General features: G+C 57.7%; 1 protein-coding gene across 5 annotated transcripts in view; it reads left to right on the top strand.

Moving 5' to 3' along the window:
• PSTPIP1 (proline-serine-threonine phosphatase interacting protein 1) overlaps positions 1-20,074 on the top strand; it is a 40,789-nt gene extending 20,715 nt beyond the window's left edge. The window contains exons 3-15 of one of the 5 annotated variants that reach the window (XM_059912696.1): positions 119-193; positions 7,882-7,916; positions 8,157-8,263; positions 10,567-10,629; positions 11,257-11,355; positions 12,308-12,353; positions 13,378-13,457; positions 14,054-14,152; positions 15,250-15,346; positions 15,883-15,973; positions 18,418-18,473; positions 18,678-18,802; positions 19,770-20,074. In XM_059912696.1, the coding sequence (XP_059768679.1) occupies positions 119-193; positions 7,882-7,916; positions 8,157-8,263; positions 10,567-10,629; positions 11,257-11,355; positions 12,308-12,353; positions 13,378-13,457; positions 14,054-14,152; positions 15,250-15,346; positions 15,883-15,973; positions 18,418-18,473; positions 18,678-18,802; positions 19,770-19,901 (1,105 nt within the window). In that variant the 3' untranslated portion in view covers positions 19,902-20,074. Of the gene's footprint in view, positions 1-118; positions 194-7,881; positions 7,917-7,953; positions 8,264-10,566; positions 10,630-11,256; positions 11,356-12,307; positions 12,354-13,377; positions 13,458-14,053; positions 14,153-15,249; positions 15,347-15,882; positions 15,974-18,417; positions 18,474-18,668; positions 18,803-19,769 lie in introns of those variants that run through there. The other 4 variants (XM_059912697.1, XM_059912698.1, XM_059912700.1 and 1 more) reach the window with 4 other exon arrangements.
• Positions 20,075-25,439: the final 5,365 nt, after the last annotated feature.

Genomic DNA, 25,439 nt, shown 5'->3' on the forward strand with positions numbered 1-25,439 from the left:
CCGGCCAGCTGACCCCCAGAGCAGGTGGACTGTCAGGTCCTCCTGCCGCCGCCGGCGGAGCCTGAGCTGCGGGCGGTGGAAGTGGAGGAGATGCAGCGCCCAGGGGTTGTCATTGCAGGGCCCAAGCAGAGGAACGGTATGGGAAGGACCTGGTGCAGATCGCCCGGAAGGCAGGCGGCCAGACAGAGATCAAGTAAGAGGGCCCCTCCTGCTTCGCCAGGCACTTTCCACAGGGTTTAGGGCTTCCCCGTGTGGGGTGGACTGGGGAGGGCCGGCGAGGGTCTGGATGGCTCCCAGGGTAGGGTACCTGGAGGGCATCTCTCTTGGGAGTCAGGCATTCTGGGCGAGGTCAGGTTCTGCGTGTGGGAAAAAAGCCAGCAGTCTGGGCACCAGGGAGGCCCTGGGCTGGGGGTGAGGTCATCTGTCCTCAGGTGCCAGCAGCACAGCCCGCACCCTCTGGGCGGCCTCCATCCAAGTCCTGAGAGCCCTGAGGGGAGGTGACAGGACCCCACTGGCTGCCGGAGACCCCGCAGCATTGGCTCGGCTCAGGCTTCCAGGAGGGACGTGTGGCCACAGGCGGGGGTGCCAGCTCCTCACCCGTCAGCCCTGGGACCTTGGTTGGGGGGTCACTGACACTCTGTGCCTCCGTTACCTCATCAGTGAGCAGACGACAGTACAACCTTCCTCAGAGGAATATGTGAGTGCAGGGCTGGCTCAGGCCTGGCTGGGAGGGGAGGCAGTAAGGGCACTTGCTGCTGTGAAGCTGCTGGGCCTCTCTGGCCCTGGGGCCTGGGCCTCTGTGTGCGGACTGCCAGGCGGGGACGCAGATGGAGAGAGAGTGACGACTGCAGGGCAGCTAAGGAGAACTTTCTAACAGTGGAGCGGAGGGGCTGCCTCGGGACGTGTGGACTCTCCCCGCTGGGTGAGGACCGAGCCAGGCTGAGGGGCAGACAGGACCCTGGACTCCAAGTCTGGTAGGGCTCCTCCTACCCCGGAGCCGCAAGACCTCACCCAGCCTGCGGCTGCCATAGCAACCCCTGCCCCCTGCCCCTGCTCCCACAGGGGTCAGGCCCGTAAGCGTCTGGCTCTGCCCAAGGAAAGTGGCCCTGGACCCTGTCAGCTGCAAAGCCCGGAACCGGGTCCCCTCATTTGAGTGTCTGAATAAACAACACGCTCTAAGTCTCCTAAAGACATAGGCAACCCTGGCTGGTCCCTGCTTCCAACCTGGAGTCAGGGAAAACTTGGAGAGGGCTAGAGGAAGGTTGAAAAGTGGTGTGAGCCAGGGGAGATGAATGCTCAAGGCCCAAGGGTCCTGCGTTGGACCACAAAGTGTGAACAGCAGCTTCAGGAGTATGAATGCAGGAGCCCTAGTCCCCGCTTGACCTTTGTGAGCTGTGTGACTGTGGACAAGTCACTTAACCTCTCTGAATTTGGTTCTCATCTGTCCACTCCAGTGGGCTGTTGAGCAGATAAAGATGGCAGGGCCGAGGTTGAATACTGGCTGAGTGCCGAGGAGGGCTCAGGACATGGTGAGGAACGAATGGAAGTCTGTGGGGACCTTCTTTGTCTTCCAGGCAGGGGGTGGAATCAAGGGAGCATGACCCAGGGGGAGTCCCTGCCCACCTCCTGCCCTCCCAGGCCTGCTGGAAAAGGAGAACTTTCCCAACAAGAGAGGAGACCTCCTGGGGGAAGTGGAGAGGGTGCTCCAGGCAGGGCCACGGTGGGAGGTCAGGCTGGAGGTGGACTGCGTGAGGCACACTCAGGGGGCTGTGAGTCACGGGGGACTTAAAATAAGGAAGGAGAAGCCACCAATGAAGAGAATAAAGTGGGAATGGAGCCAGGTGGGCAGTGGGAAGGGTGGAGAGGTGTACAGAAGTGGCCAGGGCGAGGCTGTGGGCAGCCCTGATTCTCTGCGTGGTTATAGGAAGCCGAGTGGGTCAAGGTCTGCCCTGCCCTATATGCTGTGTGACCCTGGGATGGTCACTCCCCCTCTCTGAGCCCTGGGTCCTCAGCTGTGAAAGGGGACAATCACTCCCAAGAGTTGCTCTGGACAGTCACAATGTCAAGCAGAGAGCGCCAAGCCACAGTGACGCTCGATAAACAGCAGGGGTCTTTAGGATCTCATGGGTCCCTCCATAAGTAAGATAAATAGGGGTCACCCGGTTTAGTTTAACACTGAGGAGCCTGCCTGGCCAGCCTAGACCATTTCCTCTGAGGCCCAGCCCCTCCCTGGCCCTGGCCCTGTCCCTAGAGGCACAGCTTCCATCCAAGGTGGGAGCACCAGGGTGGGGCCCCAGGCCAGGGAAGGGAGGAGAGTCAGGGTCCACCTTGCTGCCTACCAAGGAGGAGCTGGTGCCTGGGCTGGGAGGGCCAGGCCCTACGGCTCAGCCTAACCAGCAGAAGGAGAGGCAGGAACAAAACCCACAGGGGCCCCGCTGCACAGCCACACGCGTTCCAGAGCAGGCTGGGAGCAGCGCGTGCACACCAGCACTGCCCCGAGTTCCCCATCGAGCTGGGGTGGCCAGAGGAGCAGGGCAGAGCAGAGGGCACCTCCTGGGAGAGGTGGAGAGGAGGGGAAGGCACCTTCCTGACAGAGGACCGGCACAGACAAAGGCTGGAGGTGGGAAAGCTCAGGGCACATTCAGAACCAGAGAGTCAGGAGGCAGGAGTCAGACCATCCCAGCTCACCTGCTGCTTCCCGTCGGGCTTCACTCCCCTTGCAGCTCCCAGCTCAGCTGACTCTGCACAGTAGGTGCTTAACAATTACTGCTGTTGGTCCGCAAGGCATGTACTAGGGTTGGTGACACCATTAAGTCATTCCTTTCTTTAACTGTGGGCCAAGCATTCATCATCCATCCAAGCATGTATGGAGCACCTACTATGTGCCATGCCCTAGGCTGAGTTGGGAGGGATTCAGAATTTTTAAAATAAAGTAAAATAAAGGGCCTCACTGTTCTGAAGCCAGGGTCTAGCACACTGAGGGTAACTTCACTCTCGTCCCCAGTCCTTTGCATCAGAACTTCACTCCAAGGGCCCTCTCATGCCCCACCTCCTCCAGGAAGCTCTCCCAGACACTCTGGCCTTGCCTGCCTGTCAGGGTCTTGGCTTAGACCAGGTTGCCCCATCCCACACCAACGTGGAGGGCTCTTTGTGGGTAGGGTGAGTGGCAACCATGACAACATGGGTCGCTTCCTTGTCGCCGTGGAGACTTGTGGGGGGGTGTGGGGTTGGCTCCTGGCAAAGCTGGCCTGGCCGCTCCTTGTGGGGACCGGCAGCCCATCCTCCAGGGCCCGTCTCCTGGTCAGCGGGAGCCCCCTGCCTCCCCGTGGCCAAGGCCCCTGTGTCCCATGGGATGCTCATTCTCAGTCCCCGTGAGGGTGGGTGGAGGGCTGGGGGTGCATAGGCTGGATGGGGCAAACGAGGAGGACAAAAGCGAAGGTGAAGTGACCCCAGAAATAGCCCAGCGAGAGCTGAGAGGGTGGAGCAGGCCAGCCTCCCCACCCCTGCTGCCTGAAATAGAGCATTTGTGTGTCATCCCCTGACCTCAGACTGGTCAGAAGGCCGGAGACTCAGCCACATATATTAAAACGAGGTTACTCCCACCTTCAAGTGACTTTTAGCATTCTCCTCCTTCACACATTAACTCAGCAAGCATCTGCTGGGCAGTGGCAACGGGGGACACACAAATAAGACCTGGTCCCCAACTCGAGGGACCCCCACAGGCCCTTTCAATGCATCTTAAAGAAGCGCTAGGTGGGTGCAGGGGGCTTATCCATAACATCTAAACCACACATCCAGCCCTTACAGAAAGTTCACCTTGACTCCCCTTCCAACCTTGGGGCCTTTGCTCTGGCTGTTGCCCTCATTTCTCCCCTGTGAGGTCTAGCTGAAATACCGCCTCCCCCAGAAAGCTGTCACCTCCCCCCACTCTTGTTCATCCTGCGCCACATAGGGTGCTGAGTGCCACAAGCTGCAGAAGCTGCATGGGGCAGGGGTTCAGGAAATAAAGGGGAATTGAGGCAGGGCTGGGGGCAGCTTCCTGCAAGCCCCTTTGCAGTAACCGCGAGCAAGAACGGCCCCCACCTGAGTCCTCACACCCTCTCGTCCCTGCTTCACCCCACTTGTCACAGCCTAAAACGCTGTGTCTTCCTGTCAAAAGAGAGGGGTTTTTTTTCATGACCTCTCTTCCTCTGAGCTCAGAGCATGAAGGTATCACTGAGGATATTGGAGGGACAGAGGCGGGCCCTGTTCCCATCAGGGCTCCTCTGAGGTCAGCTCGCTCAGGCCCAGCCTCCAGCAAGGGGAGCAAGAGGCCCATCTCTTGTGAGCTGGGAGGCAGGAGCCTGCCGGCTGGCAGGTGCGCAGGGGGTGGGATGGCAAAGCAGGGACCACGAGATGGTGCGTGTCACATGGTGGTACAGAAGTACAGAAGGAGACATTTACACTGGAAATTCAGACTGTTTGGAACAGAATTCCAGGCTGAGTGTCCTGAGAGCCGGGTTGAAAAGGGCAATGGGATGAGTTACGCATGAGGACACTGGTGACTGATAACAGAGGTCAGAGGCCTGCAAGGGGTCCCCATCCTTGACATGTGATGGAGACACGGTAGAGGAGAGCGCTGGGAAATCTTGGTCATGGTTTCCCTGAGTGGTTTGGAGTTGAGAAAGGTCTTGGAACTTATCGCTCTGGGCTGTAATCCTAGGGACAATGGGGAGGAGAACCAGGCAGGCATTGCCGCTGTTCAGTGGCCTCACAGTTCAGTGCTGTGACAGACACTCAAGGTATCAACCCAAGATGACAATAGGAACAAGTGCTCCGAAGGGACAGAAGAGGAAGCCAGGCAAAGATGCCACACATAGGGAACTAGCATGTGCAAAGGCCCTGAGCAAGAAGGAACATGGCATATAGAAGGAACTGGTAGGTGGCCAAAGAACAGGGATAACAGGTGAGAAGTGAAGCTGGAGGGTTGGAGGTGATGGGGCAGGGGCTAGGGTGGTGGCAGTGAGAGGTGGACCGATAGGAGATTTGGGAAGTGAAAAAGAAGGTAACGGAGGGGGAGGAGGGTGGCGCCAAGGGTGCTGGTAGGTTTCTGGTGTGCATAACCTGGTAGACGGTGGTGCCTTTGCTGAGAAGGGAGCCCTGCAGGAGGAGCAGGTTTGTAGGGCAATGAGTCCAGTTTCGGACCCTCTGAGTCTGAGGTGTCTGTGAGGTGTGAAGTCTAAAAGGAGCTGAGGACCAGGCAGTGGGTGTGCAAGCCCCAGCCTGTGGGAGGGGTCTGGGCAGGGTGTGGTCATGCTGTGGGTCATGATGGGGCATGGAGAAGTGGCCATACTGGACCTGGAGAGGCTCTAACCGTGGACGGGGAGACTGAGGCAGGAGATGAGTGTGTGAGAAGGAGGTGTAACCGCTGGTAAGGTGTCAATTCCGTCAGAGAAGAGTCCTGACCTCTCCACCGCCCGCCAGGGCAGGTGGGGTCACCATGGCAATCGCCCCTTCCTTCCTCTGGTGAGAAGCAGAAGGCTCCAGCTCTCACCACTTGTGCGGCCACGGCCAGTTTCTTTACCTCTCTGACCCTTGTTTTTCTCATCTGTAAAATGCGGATAATGATGGTACCCTCCCTGCCTGGCAGAGTTGTGAGGATTACGTAATTTAGGCCAGCATCTGAACGTACATCAGCAGCGCCTGGAGATTTGTTAAAACACAGTGTGCTGGGCCCCTCTTCCAAGCTTCTGCTTCAGGAGGACTGGGGTGGAGCCTGAAATCTGCGTTTCTAACAAACTCCCAGGTGATGCTGCTGCTGCTGGTCTGCTGCTCCTCCATGGCCTCAGTTTCCCTAACTGTCCCCATGGGAGGAGGGAGCCCCCCGTGAAGCCTGCCTTGCAAGGATTGTGGGGAAATGCAGGCTGGTGGGCAGGGCTGTCTCACTGGGTGTCATGTGGCCATATGGCCACCAGTGGGCGGGCGCGCTGCTCCGCAGAGAGGCTGGATGGGCTGCAGCAGGATGCGGCCAGCAACAGGATCCTCGCCGCTGCCTGTGTGTGACCCCAACAAGCCTGGCCACGCTCGGGCCTCAGTTTCCCTATTGGCCTCGATTGACTGTGGCTCCTCAGGCGTCCTGGTGAGGGGGGAGTTAAGGGGACATAAACACAGGCAGAGAATTTTACCCTTGAGGTAGACAAGCCTCACTTCAGGGCCAATCTGCAACCTCCACACACCATCTCTGTGCACTTGGAGTCTTGGTACCCACAGGGCTGCAGGGAGTGGGGGGGGGGGGGGAAAGGAGCCCAATCTATGGGGCTGCCTCAAGGGGACCCCCTACCTGAAGGCAAATCCAGTGGGGGTTTCTGATAAGAGGGGGCATGCAGTAAGCTCTTAGGTGGGGCATTTTGGAGGTATAGCTCAGGTCAGGTTAAGAGGCCTGGGGGACCCCCAGGTCAGGGTGTGCAGTAGTGGGCTCAGGGGAGGGTGACACAACAGCAACCCTTGTAAAGCCTCTGCTTTGCACCAGGTCAGAGGTGCTTTATACATATACATTCATTTAATCCTCATAACCATTCTGTTTGTGCTATTATCCCCATTTTACAGAAGGGGAAACTGAGGCCCAGAGAGGCTAGGTAACTTGCCCAAGGTCATACAGAGAGTGAGTGGCAGAGCTTGGATTGAACTCAGGCCATCTGGCTCCAGGGTCTGCTTCTAACACACCTGGGAGTCCAGAGCAGGAAGCCCCTACCCAGGTTCCTAGCCTGGGATTCCAAGTCACCTCCCTCCTCTGCCAGGAGGGGGAGCTCATCCCTCTGAGAGGCCCCTGCCCCTGAGAGCTGATGGGCTGGGGAGAGGCACTTTACCGTCAGTCCTGTTCTGACCCAAGGGCCACTTGTGGTGCCCCTTACCCATCAGCAGCAGACAAGACTGGGCCCTGAGTGGGCTCCAACATCTTTGCTCAGATCTCAACTCTGTTTGTAGCTCTGGGAGACAGCCCCCTGGCAGGACTGCCAGATAAAATATAGAATGCCCCGTTAAATTTCAGATAGACAACAAATATTTTTAAAATTGAAGTGTGTTCCAAATATTACATGGGGCATGTTTACATTCAAAAACTATTTGTTGTTTATCTGAAATTTGAACTTAACTGGGTGGTCTGTATTTTTATTTGCTCCATCTGGCAACCCTACCCTTGGGCATCACCCCCTCACACCTCCTATGCCCAGCCAGCCCCTTCCCTTCCCTTTCTCCTTGGTGCCCTCTCTGGAGTGGGCAGTGTCTGCACGTCTGCTTCAGACTGGCCACCTGGTGCCTCCTGACTCCTCCTACTGGGTTTTCTCAGGCACCCCAAGTTTAGTGCACCCAAAAGTAACTCCCCATTTTCCCTCCTGGGCCCCTCTCAGAGGTGTCACCACCATCCACCCAGCCACCTAGCCAGGGACCAGGGAGCCCCTCAGTTTCTCGCTGTCCTCACCTGTACATCCTATTCATCCTGTCCTAAGGCCCCTACATCTCTCCCCTCCATCACCTCTGCCCTGCTTGTCCCCCTCTTCCCCCACAGCCCCCTCCAAAATGTCCTCAGGCCACCTGCCAGGTCTGAACCCCACCCTCTCCTGCTTTGAGGGAGGGCCCTGAAGATGTGCAGAAGCCAAGAGCATTCTGCCACAGTGGGAGGTTTGATTGCTTTGTAACTTCCAAAGAGAGAGCTTTGCATTCCAGAAATGCCAGCTTGAGTTCTGAGCGGAATGTCATGGTCTGGCTAGAGGGTCCCCAGGGTCTAGGTCAGCGTGTGTGAATGAGCCAGGGCCCTCCCACCAAAATAAGAGTCCCCGGGCCCAGCCAGGACTTCAGGTTCCCCTGCACTGTCCTCCTGCTGACCCTGGTCTTTCTGTTTCACAGCTCCCTGAGGGCCTCCTTTGACTCTCTGAAGCAGCGTAAGTCCCTCCTGCTCCCCACCCCAGGCTGCGGGGTGACAGGACCTTCCGGGAACACCAGATCCCCCACCGGTGGGGATGGATGGACGCTGGCCGGGAGTCGAGGCTGGTGGAGGACTTGGGGGTGACAGAGATGAGCTGTGGGGTTGGGGTGGGCTGGCCCAGGCAGGGGCGAATATGTGAGTGGTTGGGCGCCCCCAGGTCTGACACTGGGGACCACCGTCCTTACTCTGCCCCCAGAAATGGAGAATGTGGGCAGCTCCCACATCCAGCTGGCCCTGGCCCTGCGCGAGGAGTTGCGGAGCCTGGAGGAGTTTCGTGAGAGGCAGAAGGAGCAGAGGAGGAAGGTAAGGGGGCGCGGGGATGGGCTCGAGTGGGCGGTGGCTGTTGTCGCTGTGGAGGCAGTAGGGGACGGGCTCTCCCGATGGGCAGCGCCCCAGGCTTGCGGGTGACGGCGATTTGAAGGAGGAGAGGGGTCTGTGGACAGACGCCTGGTACTGGGACCAGGGCCCAGCTCTCGGGCCTGAAAGCCCCACTGGGGGTCTTACCCCTGAGCTGTCTCAGGCCAGGAAGAGGGAAAGACCTTGGCCTTTTTGATCATCCTACTACAGCAGGCTATAGAGGGTCCATGACAGCTTGGGGGTATCCAAAGGAGGCAACCTAAGCTGGGGAGTCACCAGAAACTGGTCCTGAGCCCAAGGATCAGGGCTGTTTACCTGGGAGAAAGGAAGACTTGGGTGTCAGTCACTGCAGCCACTCTGCAGGGCTGCCTGAGGCTGAGGGGAACAGACAGAGCTTGTGGGGAGTGGGGGCTGCCGAGCCTACCTCAGCATCCAAAGGTACTGTTCACCCATCTGTAGGGTGTGGCTGTCCCTAGATGGAGGGATTGCATGGAGAGGAAGTGAGGTCTCCATCATGGGAGGTATACAAACAGAGGCTGGAGGCTACTTGTCAGGGAAGCTGCAGAGGTTGGATGGGAGGTGGGCTTGGTGACCCCTGTGTCCCAGGGCACCCTCCCAAGCCTGAGACTCTCTGACTGGCTGAGCACGTGGCCCTCTGGGAAGGCAGGTACGGACACATGATCAGCCTCTCAGGGCCTTAGTGATGAGCGTGGTGCCTTGGACAGGGTGGGAGAGGCCAGGGCACAGGAGCACTTCTTGCTTGGAGAGGAAGCATCATTGTAAACTGTCCAAAGAACTGAAAATGGAAAATTCCACACAACTGAGCTGTGAAGGGAAAGAAGGCAACAGTTCATGGCTGGGGCCAGGCTGGGACTGGGTGTCCTGGCCAAGCCACTTACCCTCTCTGCGCCTCAGTTTCCCTCTTGCGGGATGGGACACTTATGTCCACCTCCCAAGCTTTGGGGGACCCAGCCCAGAACTAGGCCCCTTGCAGTCTTCACAGGCAGGGTGCTGGCTCCGATTAGTAGCTCTGGCCACAGACATTCAGCGTGGCTGTACTCCCTGTCTGCCCATCTGGCCAGCTGGGGCCTCAGGCTTTCAGGATTCTAAATTTGGGCTCCTGAGCAGACAATGGGTCCTCCAAGCCAGCCCCAGAAGTTGGCCCAGCCTTAAGGAGCTGCAGCAGGCGACCTCTCTGAGCTGGGACTTGCTTGCAGAGCATCTACTGTGACAGCGAGGCCCCAGGATGGCTGTTTTGAGCTTTCCTGTGGCCAGTGGGGCTGTGATGTCTGAAAAAGCTGTTCTGGACAGAGGGACAGTTCCACGGTGTGATCAGGCCTCCCACAAGCGAAGGACAGCCATGATGTAGTGTGCGGGGAAGGCTGCCTGGGTGTGTGTGCACACGTGTGTGCATGTATGGACGTGGGTGTGCACCCAGGAGAACGTGCATACGCCTCTGCACACCTGTGAGCATGTGCATGTGTTTCAGTGTGTCTGTGTGTGGCCAGGTGGCTTCTTGAGGTCTCCCCGCTGGCACCGGCCCCACTGAGACCCCAGGCACAAACCGGCTCCAGCCCCAACACGAGAGGTGTTTCATTTCCAATTATCCTTATAGCCAATCTCTGTCCAGGCCAAGTTCCATCCTCTCCATCTGTACAAGGAGTCTGGGAGGCGAGGTGGAGGTGCAGGGGCCCCGTGTGCACCAGCGTGTGACCATGACCAAGTCTGGGGTGTGTACACAGGGCCCACGGCTGTGTGTGGCAGACATGGGAGAGTGTGCGTATGTGTACTTGTGAGTGGTGTCTGAGGTTGCTCTGTGAAGGCCTTGTGTATGCAGGTGGGAGCATGGGGGCCTATTAACGTTTACTTCTGTGTGTGTGCCAGCATGTATACACAGGGTATGATGGCTTTGAGTAGGTACAGAGGCTTGTGAGTGAAGGACAGCATGCGTGTGTGTGCGCATGTGCATGTAGGTAGGTTGGATATTCCCGGGCTAGAGACCAAGTCCTGGCTGGGGTCTGCAGGGAGAGGATACACCATGTGTATCCATGCCCCGGGCTCCTCTAGCTTTCTGTTCTGAGCAGTAGTTGTGAAAGAGCAGGCTGAGGGAGAGGGAGGGCATCTTGGCACCACCCGCTTCAGAGCCAGGAAGGGATGCTGGGCCTCATCCCAAGGACACCCTGTCCTCTTGGCCTAAGGGAGTGTCCTGAGGCCACGGCCCCAAGCTCAGAGCCTCATGTCCCCTGCAGTATGAGGCCATCATGGACCGTGTCCAGAAGAGCAAGCTGTTGCTCCACAAGAAGGCCATGGAGGTGAGTGCCAGGGTCTTAGGCCTGGAGAGGTGGCAGGGGTCAGGGTGTGGATTCCAGGAGCCCTGGACTGGGACAGGGCTTGCCTCAGGCCTCCATCCAGCAACAGGCACAGCGGCCTGTCGGGTTCTTGGCGTTGCACTTGCTCCCAGGGTGCCATGCAGACTGGCCCAGGCCCTGACCTTGGGGGGCTCCTGACTGATGGGCAAGCAGCCAGTCCCAGACAGTGGTCTACAGGGTCATCCAGGCTGTCCGCTGGGGACTCCAGGGGCAGAGGGAGAAGGGACCCCTGAGCTGTGTCTCCTAGTTCACTGAGTAAGGAGAAAAATAGCTCCACCACGTGTGCAGAGGCTGGCATCGTGATGATGCGTGGCATTTTCAGGGCCCTGCTGGCGGTTTGATGTGACCACACCTCTGAAGAGGCCGGGGCTGCGGGCAGGGCTACATTGTCCCCACTGGGAAGGGGCCTGGGAACAAGACTCCCTTCTCCATCTCCGTTCTGGATCCCCAAATCCTTGTCCCTGGTGAGGAGGCCCCCAACCCATCCACAGCCTCCAACAGGGAGAAGGGAGGTTGGGCTCAGGAGCCTCACTCTGGGGCCCCCAAGTCACGCCCCTCCACACCCCCCAGTCCAAGAAGACATATGAGCAGAAGTGCCGAGATGCAGACGACGCCGAGCAGGCCTTCGAGCGCATTAGCACCAATGGTCAACAGAAGCAGGTGGAGAAGGTGCGTGGAGCCACGGAGGCCATGTGGTGTCACAGGGCTGGGGCAGGGTGGGGAGGGAGGGAAGGGGTGCCACAGACACTCCAAGGCAAGGTCTGCATCTGGGATATCCTGGCTGCTCACCTCGCTCTGAACCTTCATCCCTCCATCTGTGAGATGGGTTTCCTAGAATCTCAGGGTCTAGATAGACAGAGTCAGCTTGATCCCCTTTGCCATCTCCAGGCTGCACCCAAGGACCCAGTCCTCAGAGCAGGCCCACTGCAGCCCAGGCCCAGAGCTCACAGGGCAATGAGAGCAGATGCTAACCCTCACACAACCCTTTGGAGAAGGGCTCAGTAGGCCCATGTCACAGAGAGGAAACAGGCCCAGAGATGGTAAGTGACTTGTTCAAGGTCTGAGGGCCAGGCAGAAACAGAGAAAGGACCCAAACCCAGGTTGTCCAGAACCCAAGCTCTTGACTGCTCTGGCCTCTTGGCCAGGGTGGGAGTGTCAGAGATGCCAGGGCTCAAGAACACATTTTGCCCATTGCACAGACAGGAAAGCTGAGGCCCAGAGAGGGCAGGGGCCTGCAGGTGAGTTGGTGGCAGCAAGTCAGGGGCAGAGCCCCAGCCTCAGCCAGTGGGTTCAGCAGTGGGCGTGGGGCCCCAGGGCCCGGCCCCTGGTCTACATTTCTCCCTCTAGGTCTCAACATTCTAGTTTTCACATGTACCTGCATGAAGTGCAGGTTTCTGTTTTATTCCTTTTTTACTGGAACCAGGCTGTGGGCCTTTGTAGGGTGAGGCTGGAGTTAATGATGGAACTTGCCCCCAGTTGGCTCCTGAGTGTCCCCCTGCGTGGCCAGGGAGGGGGTGACAGAGTCCCTTCAGGGTTGCCCAGGGAGGCTCGGAGCCCAAGGGCTGGGCTGGGGGGTTCCCAGGGGCGGGGCCTCAGTGCTGCTTTCCCTCTGTCTCCTCAGAGCCAGAACAAAGCCAAGCAGTGCAAGGACTCAGCCATGGAGGCAGGTACGTGGCTAGCCCACCTCCTCAGCTTAGGGGGTGGAGTGGCTTGGACATTCCTTCCCCCACAGCACACTTCCTTCACCCTGGCGACACAGTCACGCTCATCACTCTCATTTCCAAACTTATGCAAGTAAAACAAAAACATTCGTTTTCTCACATTTGCCAAGACTGTTCTTGGTGCTTTGCATGTTTTAACTAACATTCACAACAATCCTGCGAGGTGGTCACTATTACTATCCCCTTTTTTTAACAGACCAGGAAACTGTGGCACAGAGAGGTTAATTAACTTGCCCAAGGTCACACAGCCAATAAGTGGTGGTAACTGTATTTGAACGCAAGCCATCTGGCTCCAGGGCCCAGGACTTTCACAGCCACAATCAAGGGAGACAGGCCCACTCATCGCACACACCTCTCTTTCTCTTACATACACTGAAACATATCAGAGCCTTCTCTGGGCTTCTGTCTCCTCTATCCTTCTCCTGATGCCAGAAGACCCCAACACCCCTTATCTCTGCTGACACAACTCCTAGGACAGAGGGCTTACCTTTGCTCCCTTCCCCTGGGAAGGCTCTCCCTTCTGCTAGCACCGCCTTTCCCAGGACCCAGCTGCTCCCTTGGCTGGGGGGAGAGAGGTCATGGTCCAAGCCTGCTAGCTTCCTAGCCCAATAGCTCCCAATGCTCCCCTTCACCCCTCCTCCAGGGCTGCCCTCTCTGAGCCTCAGTTTCCCATCTGGAAAGTGAGACGGTGGGACCTGGGGATGGTGAGAGGCCCAGATTCTGACCTTGGGTGTATGAGGCTCTGCTCCGGCCCGAGGCAGCTGGACCACAGGGGGAGCTGAGAGTCACCCTAAGGGCAGTACCAGAGTGGGTGGCCCTTGTGAGCGTTCAGATGTAGCACCAGCAGCCAGGGCAGGTCTCTCTGAGGAGGAGGAGGGCACTCCGGGCAGGGGCACTGCAGGAGCAAAGGGCTGAGCTGTGGGAGGGTGTCTAGGCCGCTGGCCTCCCTGAGCACTGCCTGTGCTTCCAGAGCGAGTATACAGGCAGAACATCGAGCAGCTGGAGAAGGTGCGGGGCGAGTGGGAGCAGGAGCACCGGGCCACCTGTGAGGTGAGAGACACTCGCGGCGTGGAGCCTGTTTCCCCAGCTACAAAATGGGAAAGACGCCCGTCCCTGCTCTAGCCGCTTCACGGGGGGAAATGAGGCAGCGGTGCGGGAAAGGCATCATTCCTTCACTCCTTCACTCATCCACTCACTCCACAGGCCCTGTGCTGAGTCCCTGCCCCCAGGGAGCTCACCGCCTGGCTTTGTGCTCTGGGTCCCCTTTTGCAGGCAGGCATCCTTCACCCCTTTTGGCTGAAGCCGAAACTGAGGCTCAGACAAAACCCATAGCTTCCCTGGGCTCTGCTGATGAGCAGGGCCTGGGAGACAGGCCTCAGGATTCAGGGTCCAGGGCTCCTCTTAAGACACTGCCCAGGGGTATGGTGGGGCCTGGAGGAAGGACGGGGCAGGAAGCCCACAGGCAGTTCAACTTCCCTTCCCAGAAGCCTCAGGAGCTGGCACAGAGGTGGGGGTGGGGACCCCCAGGAAGAGACTTTCCTTTCGGCTTGGCTTCAGCAGAAGGGGTCTGGCTGGTCAGCCCCAGCTGAGCTGAGTGGGGCCTGGCCTGGCCCAGCCCTGCAGCAGCACCCCCGCTTCTCCCCCAGGCCTTTCAGCTGCAAGAGTTTGACCGGCTGACCATCCTCCGCAACGCCCTGTGGGTGCACTGCAACCAGCTCTCCATGCAGTGCGTCAAGGATGATGAGGTGGGGGCTGAGGGCAGGGAGGGGTAGGGAGTGGGAGGGGGCGTGAGGAGAGGGCAGCCTCCTAGCAACAGCGCACCCAGGTCCACCTGAGCCTGTCAGCAGATACCTAGTCCTCTGTGGTCCGAGCCCTGGCCTCACGGGTCTCTGGCCTCAGGGGTCTCCGACCCCAGTGCTGAGCGGCTGCCCCCAGGCCCCGAGGACAGGGAGCTCAGTACCACAAAGGGCCGGAGCCTCTCTGCCTGCAGACTGGGCTTTGTGGTTACCCTGGCATCTGCCCTCTCTGCTCACCCCTGCTCCAAGGCCTTGGCTCTGCTATCAGAGCCACAGGGCACATGCTCCCTCTGCTGGGATGGGGAAGGGAGGTGGACACAGCACCTCAGAGGTTTGCAGAGAGGCTGGGGGACCCTCGGTTGCCCTGCTCCAGGCCTGGCGCTTGCAGGAGCCGAAGTCCAGTACCTCTTCTGTCTCCAGACATCTCCAGGGTGTCCTGGTTCCCCCTTACTGAGCTCTACATGCCCGGTGGGCTGGGTGGGTCCTCCTCAGCAGAGAGGGGCTGCCACCTCCCTTGCCAGGGGCCTTGCAGTCCTAGAGCCATAAGCTCCCTCTCTCATGGCAGCCCTTACTCCCTGATGCCCGCTGCTGTTACTTGCCTAACCCCTTCTGCCCATGGCGTGAGGAGTTTTGGGGGTTTTCTCCCCGAATGACTTGAGCCCACCTGGTGACCTCCTTGTAGCGGAGGAAGGAGTGTGGGCTCTGAATCCTCTCATACCGGATCCAAAGCCCAGCACACTGAATTCCTGCTTTGTGACCTTGGGCAAGTCACTCTCCTCTGAATTTCCTCATCTGTAAAATGAGGAAGTAGTGTCCACCTCAGAGAACAGGAGTGGGGTAAATCCCTTGCAAAGGAACTTGTGCACAGTAGGTGTTCCGGAAACAGGAGAAGCTGTCAGCCAGGGCTCTAACCCCTCAGGCAGGCCTGGGGCAGTTACACCTCAAGGCCCCTGGTCAGAGTTCAGACCCGAAGTGGGGGCAGGCTTGACAATGCGGACATGGAGGTGAGGCCTGGCCCCTCAGCCTCTGCTTTTCCCCGCCCCCAGCTCTACGAAGAGGTGCGAGTGACGCTAGAAGGCTGCAGCGTGGATGCCGACATAGACAGCTTCATCCAGGCCAAGAGCACGGGCACTGAGCCCCCAGGTGAGGCTCACCTACAGGCAGCACAGCCTCTGGGTCCAGGCCCGCCTTCCCTAGGCCTGGCCCAGGCTCTCTGAGCCTCAACTGCCAGGACAGAACTGGGGTGGCTCACAGCTCCCTTCTGGGTGGAGAAGCCTTGGCCAGGCCCGGGGAAGGGGTCAGGGACAGTGCAGTCCTCTGGTTGGGTCCTTAGCCTGCCGCCTCATCTGCAATAGAGGATGAGCAGAGCTTAAGAACACTGACACTGGCGGGGGAGGTGAGGATAGGGACAGAGGCAGGAAGCCTCTCCGGAGCACCTGCTCCAGCCTGCTTGGTACCACTAAATCTTGAGTCTAGACTATTCGGTCTTGGTGGTACCCACAGTGAGATCTAGGAAGGGAGCGGGCCCCCTCCTCAAGCACCAGGGTGGCCAGGGCAAGGATGGGAAGGTGGGGCCCCAGTCTGGGTCTCCGGATGGGGAGAGGATGGGGTGTCGAGTGGCACAGGTCCTGCCTGCCCTGCCCTTGCCACCCTGGGCCTCATGCGCTTGCTGCCTGCAGCTCCGGTGCCCTACCAGAACTACTATGATCGAGAGGTTGCCCCGTTGTCCGGCAGCCCTGGTGTTCAGCCGTCCTGTGGCATGATAAAGAGGTGAGCCGCCTGCTGGATGCCAGCCAGACGGGATACAGAGGGTGGGGCCGGGGGTGGGGAACGGGGGCTGCCAGGAAGGGAGGCCAGCCTCTCCTCCTGCAACTGGCTCTTCCACACGTATTTATTGGGCATCTATTGTGTGCCTGGTGCAGGGTTTAGGCGCTGGGCACTCTTCGGGGACAAGACAGGTTCAATCTAATCTCATGACACCCTCAGCCCGAGGGGACCTAGGCATTAAATAATCACAGCCCCCTTATTCACTAGCGACTATGCTCAGAGCTCCACGGAGACCCCAGCTGGCTGACCCCTTGGCCTCTGCTGCTAGCCTGGTTGGAGCCTTGGACGGTCAGGCTGCAGTGGTAACCCTCTCCCACTGGCACGGGATCAGGGCATAGGAGAAGGCCCTACAGCCAGTACTCTTGGAGAATTCTCCAGGTTTTTCCAGGGCCCCTTCCCTGGCCTCTCTGTGGTAGGTGCCAGGGTCCTGGTGTCAGGCCCCAGCGTGTCACTTGCACAAGTCACACACCTCCTCTAGGCCCAGGGCCTATGAGTGTTGGGGGCAGACTCAGACCTAAGGACCCTCTTGGTTCAGGCCTTGGGTGACGACGGTGACAGCCCACTGGGAGCGCCATGGCCTGCTCAGGGAGCCCCCCTGCCCAGGAGCCAGTTCCCTGAGCGCCCCATCTGTGCGCATCTAGGAGCATCCATGGGCTTCACATGGTGCCTGCGCCCCACCCCCACCCCCAGGCCTCCGTGACCTCCTCTCTCCCTCCAACACAGCGCAGAGAAGGCCCTGCCTTTGAGAGGTGGGTGGGGTGGAGGTGACGGGCTCCTGGTCCTCTGAGGACAGCTCATTTCTGAGGCCTCTGGAGCCACCCTGCAGGAAGGCTCCTGGGAGGCAGAGGCTTGTGGGCACCACGGCATGCTCCTCCGGGAACCCTGAGAAAGTAAGAACCCCAGGAGGAGGGCATTCCTACCCTCGCTATCATTCCAAAATCTTAGGGGACTCAGACCTCCCTGCACTCCCAGTGAGGACCCAGATCCCAACACAGGTGGTCACTTAAACAACGGGACAGAAGAGTTCACCTGGGGCAGTGTCAAGAAAGGACAGAAAGGGGCCTGATGAGGATGAAAGATAAAAGGGGAAAGAGGTCCCACAGGCGGAGGCCTGGCTGCTGAAGGGGACAGGCAGGGACCACCGTGTGGGGACCAGAAGCCAGGCAGGGCTGGGGAGGGGCAGGGGCCACTGGCCCGGAAGTGAGTGGAGGGAGGAATGGAGTCGAAAGTGTAGACAACCCTGGCACACACAGCCTCGACGAGCTCTGCTTCTCCAGCCTCAGCCGTGCTGGGTTAACCCTATCTGGCAGGGGCAGGAGTGCCATAGGCACTAAGTGTGCAGGGCCCAGGTTAGCATGAGGCCTTCCCACGTGTGCCAAGTCCACGCATGCCTGTCTATGTGTTTCCATTCTGGGCCCTCAGCTCCACAAACCCTGCAAGGGGGCAGGGGTCCTGGATTCTCCCACCCTGGGAAAGGTCTCTGGCACTACAGGGCAGCCTCCTACGGGCCCAGCCCCTTACTGGGCACTTAAGACCCCTGGGGGGTCTGGCCTGGTCCCCATTTCAGTCTTATCTCCTATACACCCCAAACTGGTCCACTTCACTTCCCAAATTCCTGTCTGGACAATCTGCACCTTTGCACTCCTCTCCCATTCACCGGCAATGCCTTGCACTCCAGTCTCTACCTGATAAAGTTGAGTCTTTGCAGACTTGGCCTGACCCCACCAGGCCAGGAAGCCTTTCCTGAGCGGGGGAAGTAGCATCAGCCTCTACTCGTTTAGCCCTTAGCACTGTCTGCTTCGGGGCACCCACATCTGGCTCCTTACTAGGTACCCCAGTGTCTGCCTCTGCCTCTTGCTTCTTGCCTTATTTTTCCTCTCTTTTATTCAACAAACTTCCATGACTCCAGCTCAGTCCAGGTCTGAGCCAGGCACGAGGGAAGGGGTGAATTAGCCCAGCATTGCCTCCCGGACCTCACTTTGTGTGGTCGGGGAGCGGCTGGTCTGCCCAGGCTGGTGAAGGTCCTAGCGAGGTGTGAGTGGGCCAAGCTCTAGGGGGCAGCTCCCTTGCCCATGGGGGAGGCTGGAGCAGGGGCCTGGCGGGTGTAGGGCCTGGGCCCTGGAGCATAGAGGTCTTAGAGCCCCCAGTTAGGCCCTGAAGGGAGCAGGTACTGAGAAGACGTCTACAGGGTGAGGGACTGGGAGAGCGCGGCTGGGGAAGAGCCACTGGACCACTCTTTAGGGACCCCTCATGGTGAGGGGCACCCCATAAATCACATCTGTGCCTGGAGGCTAGGGCCAACCCCAGCCCTGGAGCCCTGTGGGCTCCCTGCCTCATCTACTCCCCCTGTCCCACCCCGACTCACCTGCTTTCCTCCCTGTCCCCAGGTTCTCTGGGCTGTTGCACGGAAGTCCCAAAACAACATCGTCAGCAGCTTCTGCGGGTAATTGGGGGTGACAACTGTCAACCTGGGGTGAAGGAGAGGATGCCTACTTGGCACAGATGGGCCTTCCAACAGCTGGGAGGTTGGGGGTTGGGAAGAGGCTGGGCCAAGTCTGGGGAAGCTCCACGTCGGGGGGGGCTCCAGGGACCACTGTTCTTTGTAAGGGGCGGGTGCCAGGCCTCACCCTGCTCTCAGCCTCCACAGAGACCCTGACTCCCATCTCTGATCGGAATGAGGGTGTCTATGCCGCCATCGCTGTGCAGGAGGCGCCAGGACCCCACACCCTGCCAGCCCAGGATTACAGGGCGCTCTATGACTACACAGCCCAGGTGAGGCCCCCGCCCTCCCCTCCTTGGCGGGCACCAGTATGCCCAAGGGTGTGCTCACACGTAGGCACATGCACTGTGAGTGGGCTGGGGTGGGTGCCCTTAGAACAGCACCTGGCCTTTGGGAGGGGTCCAGTGCGGACCTGCTGAGTGACAGCTGATGAACGGAACGAGGGCCTGGGTCACAAGCGCACGCGGTATACAGGCAGGTGTGCGCACGCGCAGCCGCTGGCGGAGCTGGAGATATCTGAGGATCAGGCTCTGCACCCACGGGTGAGGGCCTTGCTCTCCGTGAGCACGGGCTCCCGGAACAAGCCATGGTCGGAACGAGGTCCTCAGCTGTGCCGGGGCTGATTTTCTGAAGCCCACAAGGGGAGGATGAGTAAAGGGGCCACAGGGTAGCTGTGCCCAGATCCCTAGAGAGTCTAATCTGCTCCCAGTTTGAGGTGAGGGAGTACAGAGCTGGACTCCAGATCCACTGGGACTGAGGCCAAGCATCTCCCCGGGGCTCAGTGGGCTGCACTGACTCCCGAAGCCTGGTCCCTGGAGAGGAAGACAGCCCAGGAGAATGATGGGGTGCCTGTATGACAAGGGCTAGCAGAGGTGGAGGCGTGGCAAACACACCTGCCCCCTGACTTGCTAGGTTGCCGCGTCTGAAGCAAGGAGGGGAAGGGAGCAGCAGGGAGGTGAAGCAGGGGAAGAAGCCCCAGGTTGTGTGTGGGAGGCCCACAATGACAAACCAGAGGGGACAAGAGGCTGAGCCCCACGAGGCGCCCCACACCCTATGTCTCCAGGGCTGCCTTAGCCCAGAGTGGCCTTGTCTTGCAGCCCCAGGAGGCCAGCATGTCTCAGCTGACAGCTCACCTGGGAGACAGGCTGGCATTTACTGCCTGGGGTGGGGGGAACGCCTGACCAGAGGCCCTCCCAGCAGGCCCCTGTCAGCCTGATGCGTTTTCATTCTCCTGCCCAGAATTCCGACGAGCTGAACATCTCTGCAGGGGACATCCTGGAGGTCATCCAGGAAGGGGAGGATGGCTGGTGGACAGTGCAACGGAACGGGCAGCGTGGCTTTGTCCCTGGCTCCTACCTGGAGAAGCTTTAAGAAGGGGCAGTAGCCCCCGCCTGGACCTGTCCTGTCCACGGGGCCAGCAGTGCCCCCACCCCTGCCCTGGCCTCGCAGGGGCCTCAAGACAGAGCCTGCCCTCAGGAAAGGTAACGGCTGCTCCCGAGCAGTCCTTCCCACAGGGAATAAAGGAGCGCTCTTTTTCCTCCTTGCACCCGTGTCCAAGTGCTCAATTCGGAGGAGGCAAAGGAGGGGAGAAGTCCAGGAGAGCAGAGCTCCCCACCTGCAGTGTTGTCACTGAGGCCCCAGCTCGGGTCTGTCCCAGGTCTGCTGGGGATGGGGAGGTACCCTAGCCCTGGGTCCCGGGGAACTGCCAGGGAGACACGTTCACAGCGGGCAACAGGAGCAGGCCGCAGAGGTCAGGGAGGATGGGGTAGGGGCAAGGAGAAGCTCGGGTCAGCTGGGATGGGGAGACCAGGCTTCCTGGGGCAGAGGGACTAGAGCGGGGCAGCGGCAGACAGAACACAGGGAAGGCAAGAGCAGCAGGACAGGGCAGGTGTGTGAGCACAGGGAGGAGGGACACCTGGAACGTTCTGGGGATGAGCCAAGCTTAGTTGCAGGCAGGAAACAGGTGACAGGTCTGCCGAGGTGGAGGGGCTGTGGCACGGTCGCTTAGGCGGCCTGGAGTCTACGTGGGCTGAGCTGGGCACAGAGGTGGCCGAGCGCCTCTTCCGCTCTTGGTGCTCCCCGGCCTTTGTCTCTTTGGCCCCAGAAACGTAACTTCTACTGCTGCCCGAGGCCTGCCACGGCCCTGCTCCAGCCACGCCAAGGGCCTGGAGAGTGACTGCGGGGGAGAGCCAGTGGGAACCGGCCCCTCCGCAGTCCTAGGCCTCCCCGGCGCTCGCCTGTGGGAGCCCCAACACTCTGCCGGCACAGCAGGCCAGCCGCCCGCCCCGACTCAGGGCCAGACATACCAGGGGGGGCCTCCTCCACTGGGCACACCTTGCGTGAGCCCGTTACTATCCCCGCAGACCACCTTCCCTGGGACTTCATCACTTCGCCTGCTCATTCATAAACCTTTGTGGCCCACCCCCTGTGAGCGCAAGAGGAGGAACGCCTCAGACACTGGCTTTACTCAAGGGGCTCTTGACCTGGTGGAGGGGAACAGATAGTCCAGAAAACTGGCGGCAGTACAGGAAACGTCCTGATGTGCCGAGCAGTCCTGAGGCTTCTGGGAACAGGTGACCGAGATAAGCCAAGGAAAAGGGGGAGCTGTTCCAGGAAAGAGGGGGTTCCTTTCTGATCCTGCCTGCCTGTGATGACAGCCTCACAATGGGCAGAGACAGAGAAGGGAGTGAGGGGCATCACTGAATTCTCCAGGATTTAGAACTAGAAGAGACTCTGGGGGAATCTAATCTGACCTCTTGCACGACTGGGCACCAGGCACTCCTGTCAGCCTCAACACCTCTGTGACTGGGAGCTCGTGGCACCCACGGAAGCCTGCCGTGGACCTGTGGCTTCCCACCGGTCCTGGCTCTGCCTGGCCAGCCGTCCATCTGGCAGCCACACGGAGGAACATTCCACGTGCTCAGGCAAACATCAGATGCCACAGTAGCAAAAATGAGGCCTTTGACCAAGCTCTGCCCTAGGAAGATGACCAGGAGGGGCTGGTAAAGGGGGCCGTTCCTCTGTTTATTGCAGACGTCCATCTTTATGCCCTTATCTTCATCACTTAAGCAAAAAAGTGGGTTTGATTAAACAAACATGACACCTGGTCAAGGAGGGGGATGGCTGGACTGTGGCCTCTGACCTCAGACTCAGGTGTGAGAACACCTCAAAAGTCTACAAAGCATGAAAGGGTTGTTTCCACCCAGTATTATTCATGCTGGGGCCACGCAGAGGTGAAAAGGCACAGGGCAGCCCCTGGGTGCAGGGTAGGGCCCTGGAAGCACGGCTCCAGCTACCCTCTGCTAGATGCCACCCCACCACTGCTTCCGCCAGAGGGTGTATGGCAGATGGGGTGGGAAAGGGCTTTGGGCCTCTGAAAAAAATCAGACTGTGGCTTAAATCCTTCCTGAAATGTAAATAAATTGTCTTTTATAAAGCATACTGTACAAGTGAACTGACCAAATGACCACACCTGTCCCTGACACATCTGAGGTTTATAAATAGGGATGTTTGGAAAGAAAAATGTAAACTTGTGCTTGGTTTTATGCTCCCTGAAGGAGAGAGAGAGAAGTCAGTGACTAAAGCCCTACTTACACAAATGCTTGCCTGGGCCAGAAACGTTGCCCGGGACAGCCAGATATGGGAGCTGTCAGAAGTAATTCAATCAAGCAAGGTATTTTGATGACTTCTGTGTGACTGACACTGTATTTGAAAATGGGGGGGGGGGTGCTAAGATAAGGGGGTGCTGTCAAAGAGCTCACTCACCCCAGAAGTAGTACAGAGACACTATCACCCCTCTGATACAAGGTAGACAGTGAGTAGGGCAAGAGTAGGACCGGGAGACCAGGTGCAGGCTGTCCAACACAGAGATGATGGTGGCTTCTCCAGGAAGTGGCAACTGGGCTGGAGAGCAATTCTGGAAGAACGAGGGAAATAGATCAACAGGACTTGGTAACTTACAGGATGTGAGACAGGAATGGGAAGAGTGGAAAGGAAGGAGATGAGAAGCGATTTCCCTTCCCAGGTGGAGGAGGAGGTGGAGGAGGGGTAGCAGCAGGGACAAAGTCTGAGCAAAGGCCCAGAAGAGGCAGGACAGCCAAGTAGACTGACCACTGGCATCGGGTCATATGTGGGCAGCCAAGAGGAAAGAAAAGAGGAGAAAGTTAGGTATCAGTGCTTTATTTATTCCTTGAAAATACCTTGTCATCTTGATTGAGTATTCCATTCAACTGCAAAGATTTTTTAAAAAACCTTTGGCCTAGATATTTATCATCATCTCTGACAGGTGCCGCAGTGTCTACAGTCCTGGAGGGTGATGGGTAATGACTGTTTGTTAGATAACAGAGCCTGCGCTCCGGTCATTTAGGCAGCCAGAGAATAGAACTGAAAGCAACTCTTGAGTCACAATTTATACCAGGAAAAAAGAAACCCACGAATGAATCCAAGTCAGATTCATTGCCTCTGCAGCCTTCTCCATTCTCTGTGCACCAGGTCACAACCTCAGCTGGACAGACAGCCTTCCCAGCAGAGGAGATGGTGACAGATAAAGAGGTTGTTGGTGTGTGTGTAATTGGGTGTATAAATAACTGCAGCCCTCTTCTTGACAGAGGGCTGCTCAAAGCCAGAATGGAGCAGGAGGAAAAGCATGGCCTCTGAAGTCAGACTATCAGGGTCTGAATCCACACTCATGCTTCCTTGTGTGGTCTTAGGCAAGGCACAGTTTCTCTGGACCTCAGTATCATCATCAGTAAGATGGGTGCAATAAGCCCCAGTGTAAGTTGCTATCCTTGTAAAGTTCAAAATTAGATATGAGTGCTAATTAAAAGCATGAGATGATCATTTTTAATAAAAAAGTCCACCACCTCCAAATCTTGGCTATAATCAACAGTAGCTTTGCGCTTGGTACAGCATCCTCACTTAATGTGCCCTCTGGAGAGTGTTGGTTATGTCGGTAATTCCTTCCCAAAGGTGACAAGGAAGAAAGGAGAAGCAATGCACTATTTGGCCGAACTGGACACACGCACCACTGGGGTCTAACACTTAACTCCAACCACCCGCCCACAGCTATGCTCAGGCCTGGCAACCTCAGCACAGCGGTAGCTGTTAGGCTCCGTCTGGCTGAACCAGGATATCTGCCTATTTCCCATCCTGGCACGTGAAGCAGCAGCACAAGCCCAGAACAAGGTCACCACCAGCAAGTGGGCACCCTATCCTCAGCACCCTCACAGGATTCTCAAGACCACAGGGATGTGGCTTTCAAACTGTGCTCTACAAAGCCCTATCAGGGGCCAGAGGGAGGAGAAGGGGAGCCCCCACTCCATCTCAAGCTCTACTTGTACAGTTTACCTATTGGACCAGCAGTGATTCTCATCCCTGGCTGCTCAATGGAATCACCTAACAAGTGATTTTTAAATATTGATGCTTTGGTCCCACCTTAGACGAACTGAATCCAAGTCTCTGCCAGCTGAGCTTGAGCATAAATATTTCGAACATTGAGAACTTTTCTAGCTAATGGGTTCTTCAGCTGAAAAAAGAAAGTTTGAAAACCATCTTCTTATGGCACCATAGTGACATTTCAGACACTGAGTGTCCCACTATGGTGCTGGGGATACAAACATAAACAAGTCTCTTTTCTATCCTATTATAACTTCTGTAACTATTTTACTTTCAGTGGATAAACTCAAGAGACCAGGACCTGTGTATGAGTTAATTTCCCCCACGACTAGCCATGTACTCAGCACTGTCCAAAAAGGTATTCAGTAGGTAAACTCGGAAAATTTCTGCAAGGTACTGCATGGTACCCTCAGGAAATCTCAGGGACACTGCAAGAAAGAGCCACACAGAACATGCAAATTATTTTCAAGAACTGCAAGGATGCTGCGTATAAGGTCAAGTACCCCAAAAGTAGGGGCTCCTACGCACCCACAATAACCAATTAGCAAATGTATCAGCAACATTACCCCATTCACAATAGCAATAGACATTGAGTTTCACAGAAAAGTTTCCCAAGTAAACTTAACTCTTAAAATCTATAAGAAAAACAAAAAACAAAAACAACCTATCAAACTGGGCAGATGATACAAACTGGAAATCCAGGAGATACAAATGGCTGAAACAGCTTTAAAAACATGCTGGGCCTAGCTAAGAGTCAACGACATACATATTTTCATCTACTGGATGGGAAGAAAAGGTAAAGGCTGGTAATATTCAAAGTGTCAAAAACAGATCAAGATGGTGGAGTAGGAGGATGGGGGACTCACGTCCCCCAGTGAACACATCACAAATACATCTACATGTGGAACAATGCTCACTGAAAACTAACTGGAGACTGGCAGAAAGACTCCTGTGCAAGCAAGGCTGTAAGAAAGATGCACAAAGAATCAGGCAGGAAGGTAAGAGAAGTGATCAGGTTGGGACCTGTGCCCTTGGGAGGGGGACTCAAACGAGCACGGTGATTACACGGGCAGAGATCCTTCCCGTGGAGTGAGCGGTTCCAGCCACATATTGGGTGCCCCAGGAAGATGAGATCCCTCGGTTGGCTGGAGGGCCGATGGCACTAACAGAAGGGCTGGGGGAAGCCTGGACTCGACTCAGGAGGAACAAGCACAGACTTGCTTACTCTTGAAACAGGGCAGATTGAAACTACACAGGTCTCTGACCGGTTTCCCACCACTGCCCCAGCCTGAGCCGAGCAACAGCGCTGGCCTCACTTGTTCCAAAAAGCAGCGCCACACTGGGGCAAGGGCTGTCTTGGCCAAGAGGAAAGCTCGTCTGTGAGGCACAAAGGTAGCCCAGACCCAGAGCAGTGTCTAAGTAGGGCAGGGGCAGCCATGACTGGCGCTTGCACAGGCAGCCCATTCAGAAGCTGTCCGCTGACTATGGCCAGACCTCCACAGCCCAGGCCCGACC

This window comes from Balaenoptera ricei, chromosome 2 (genome assembly GCF_028023285.1).
Source record: "Balaenoptera ricei isolate mBalRic1 chromosome 2, mBalRic1.hap2, whole genome shotgun sequence".
NCBI classification, from domain to species: Eukaryota; Metazoa; Chordata; class Mammalia; order Artiodactyla; family Balaenopteridae; genus Balaenoptera; species Balaenoptera ricei.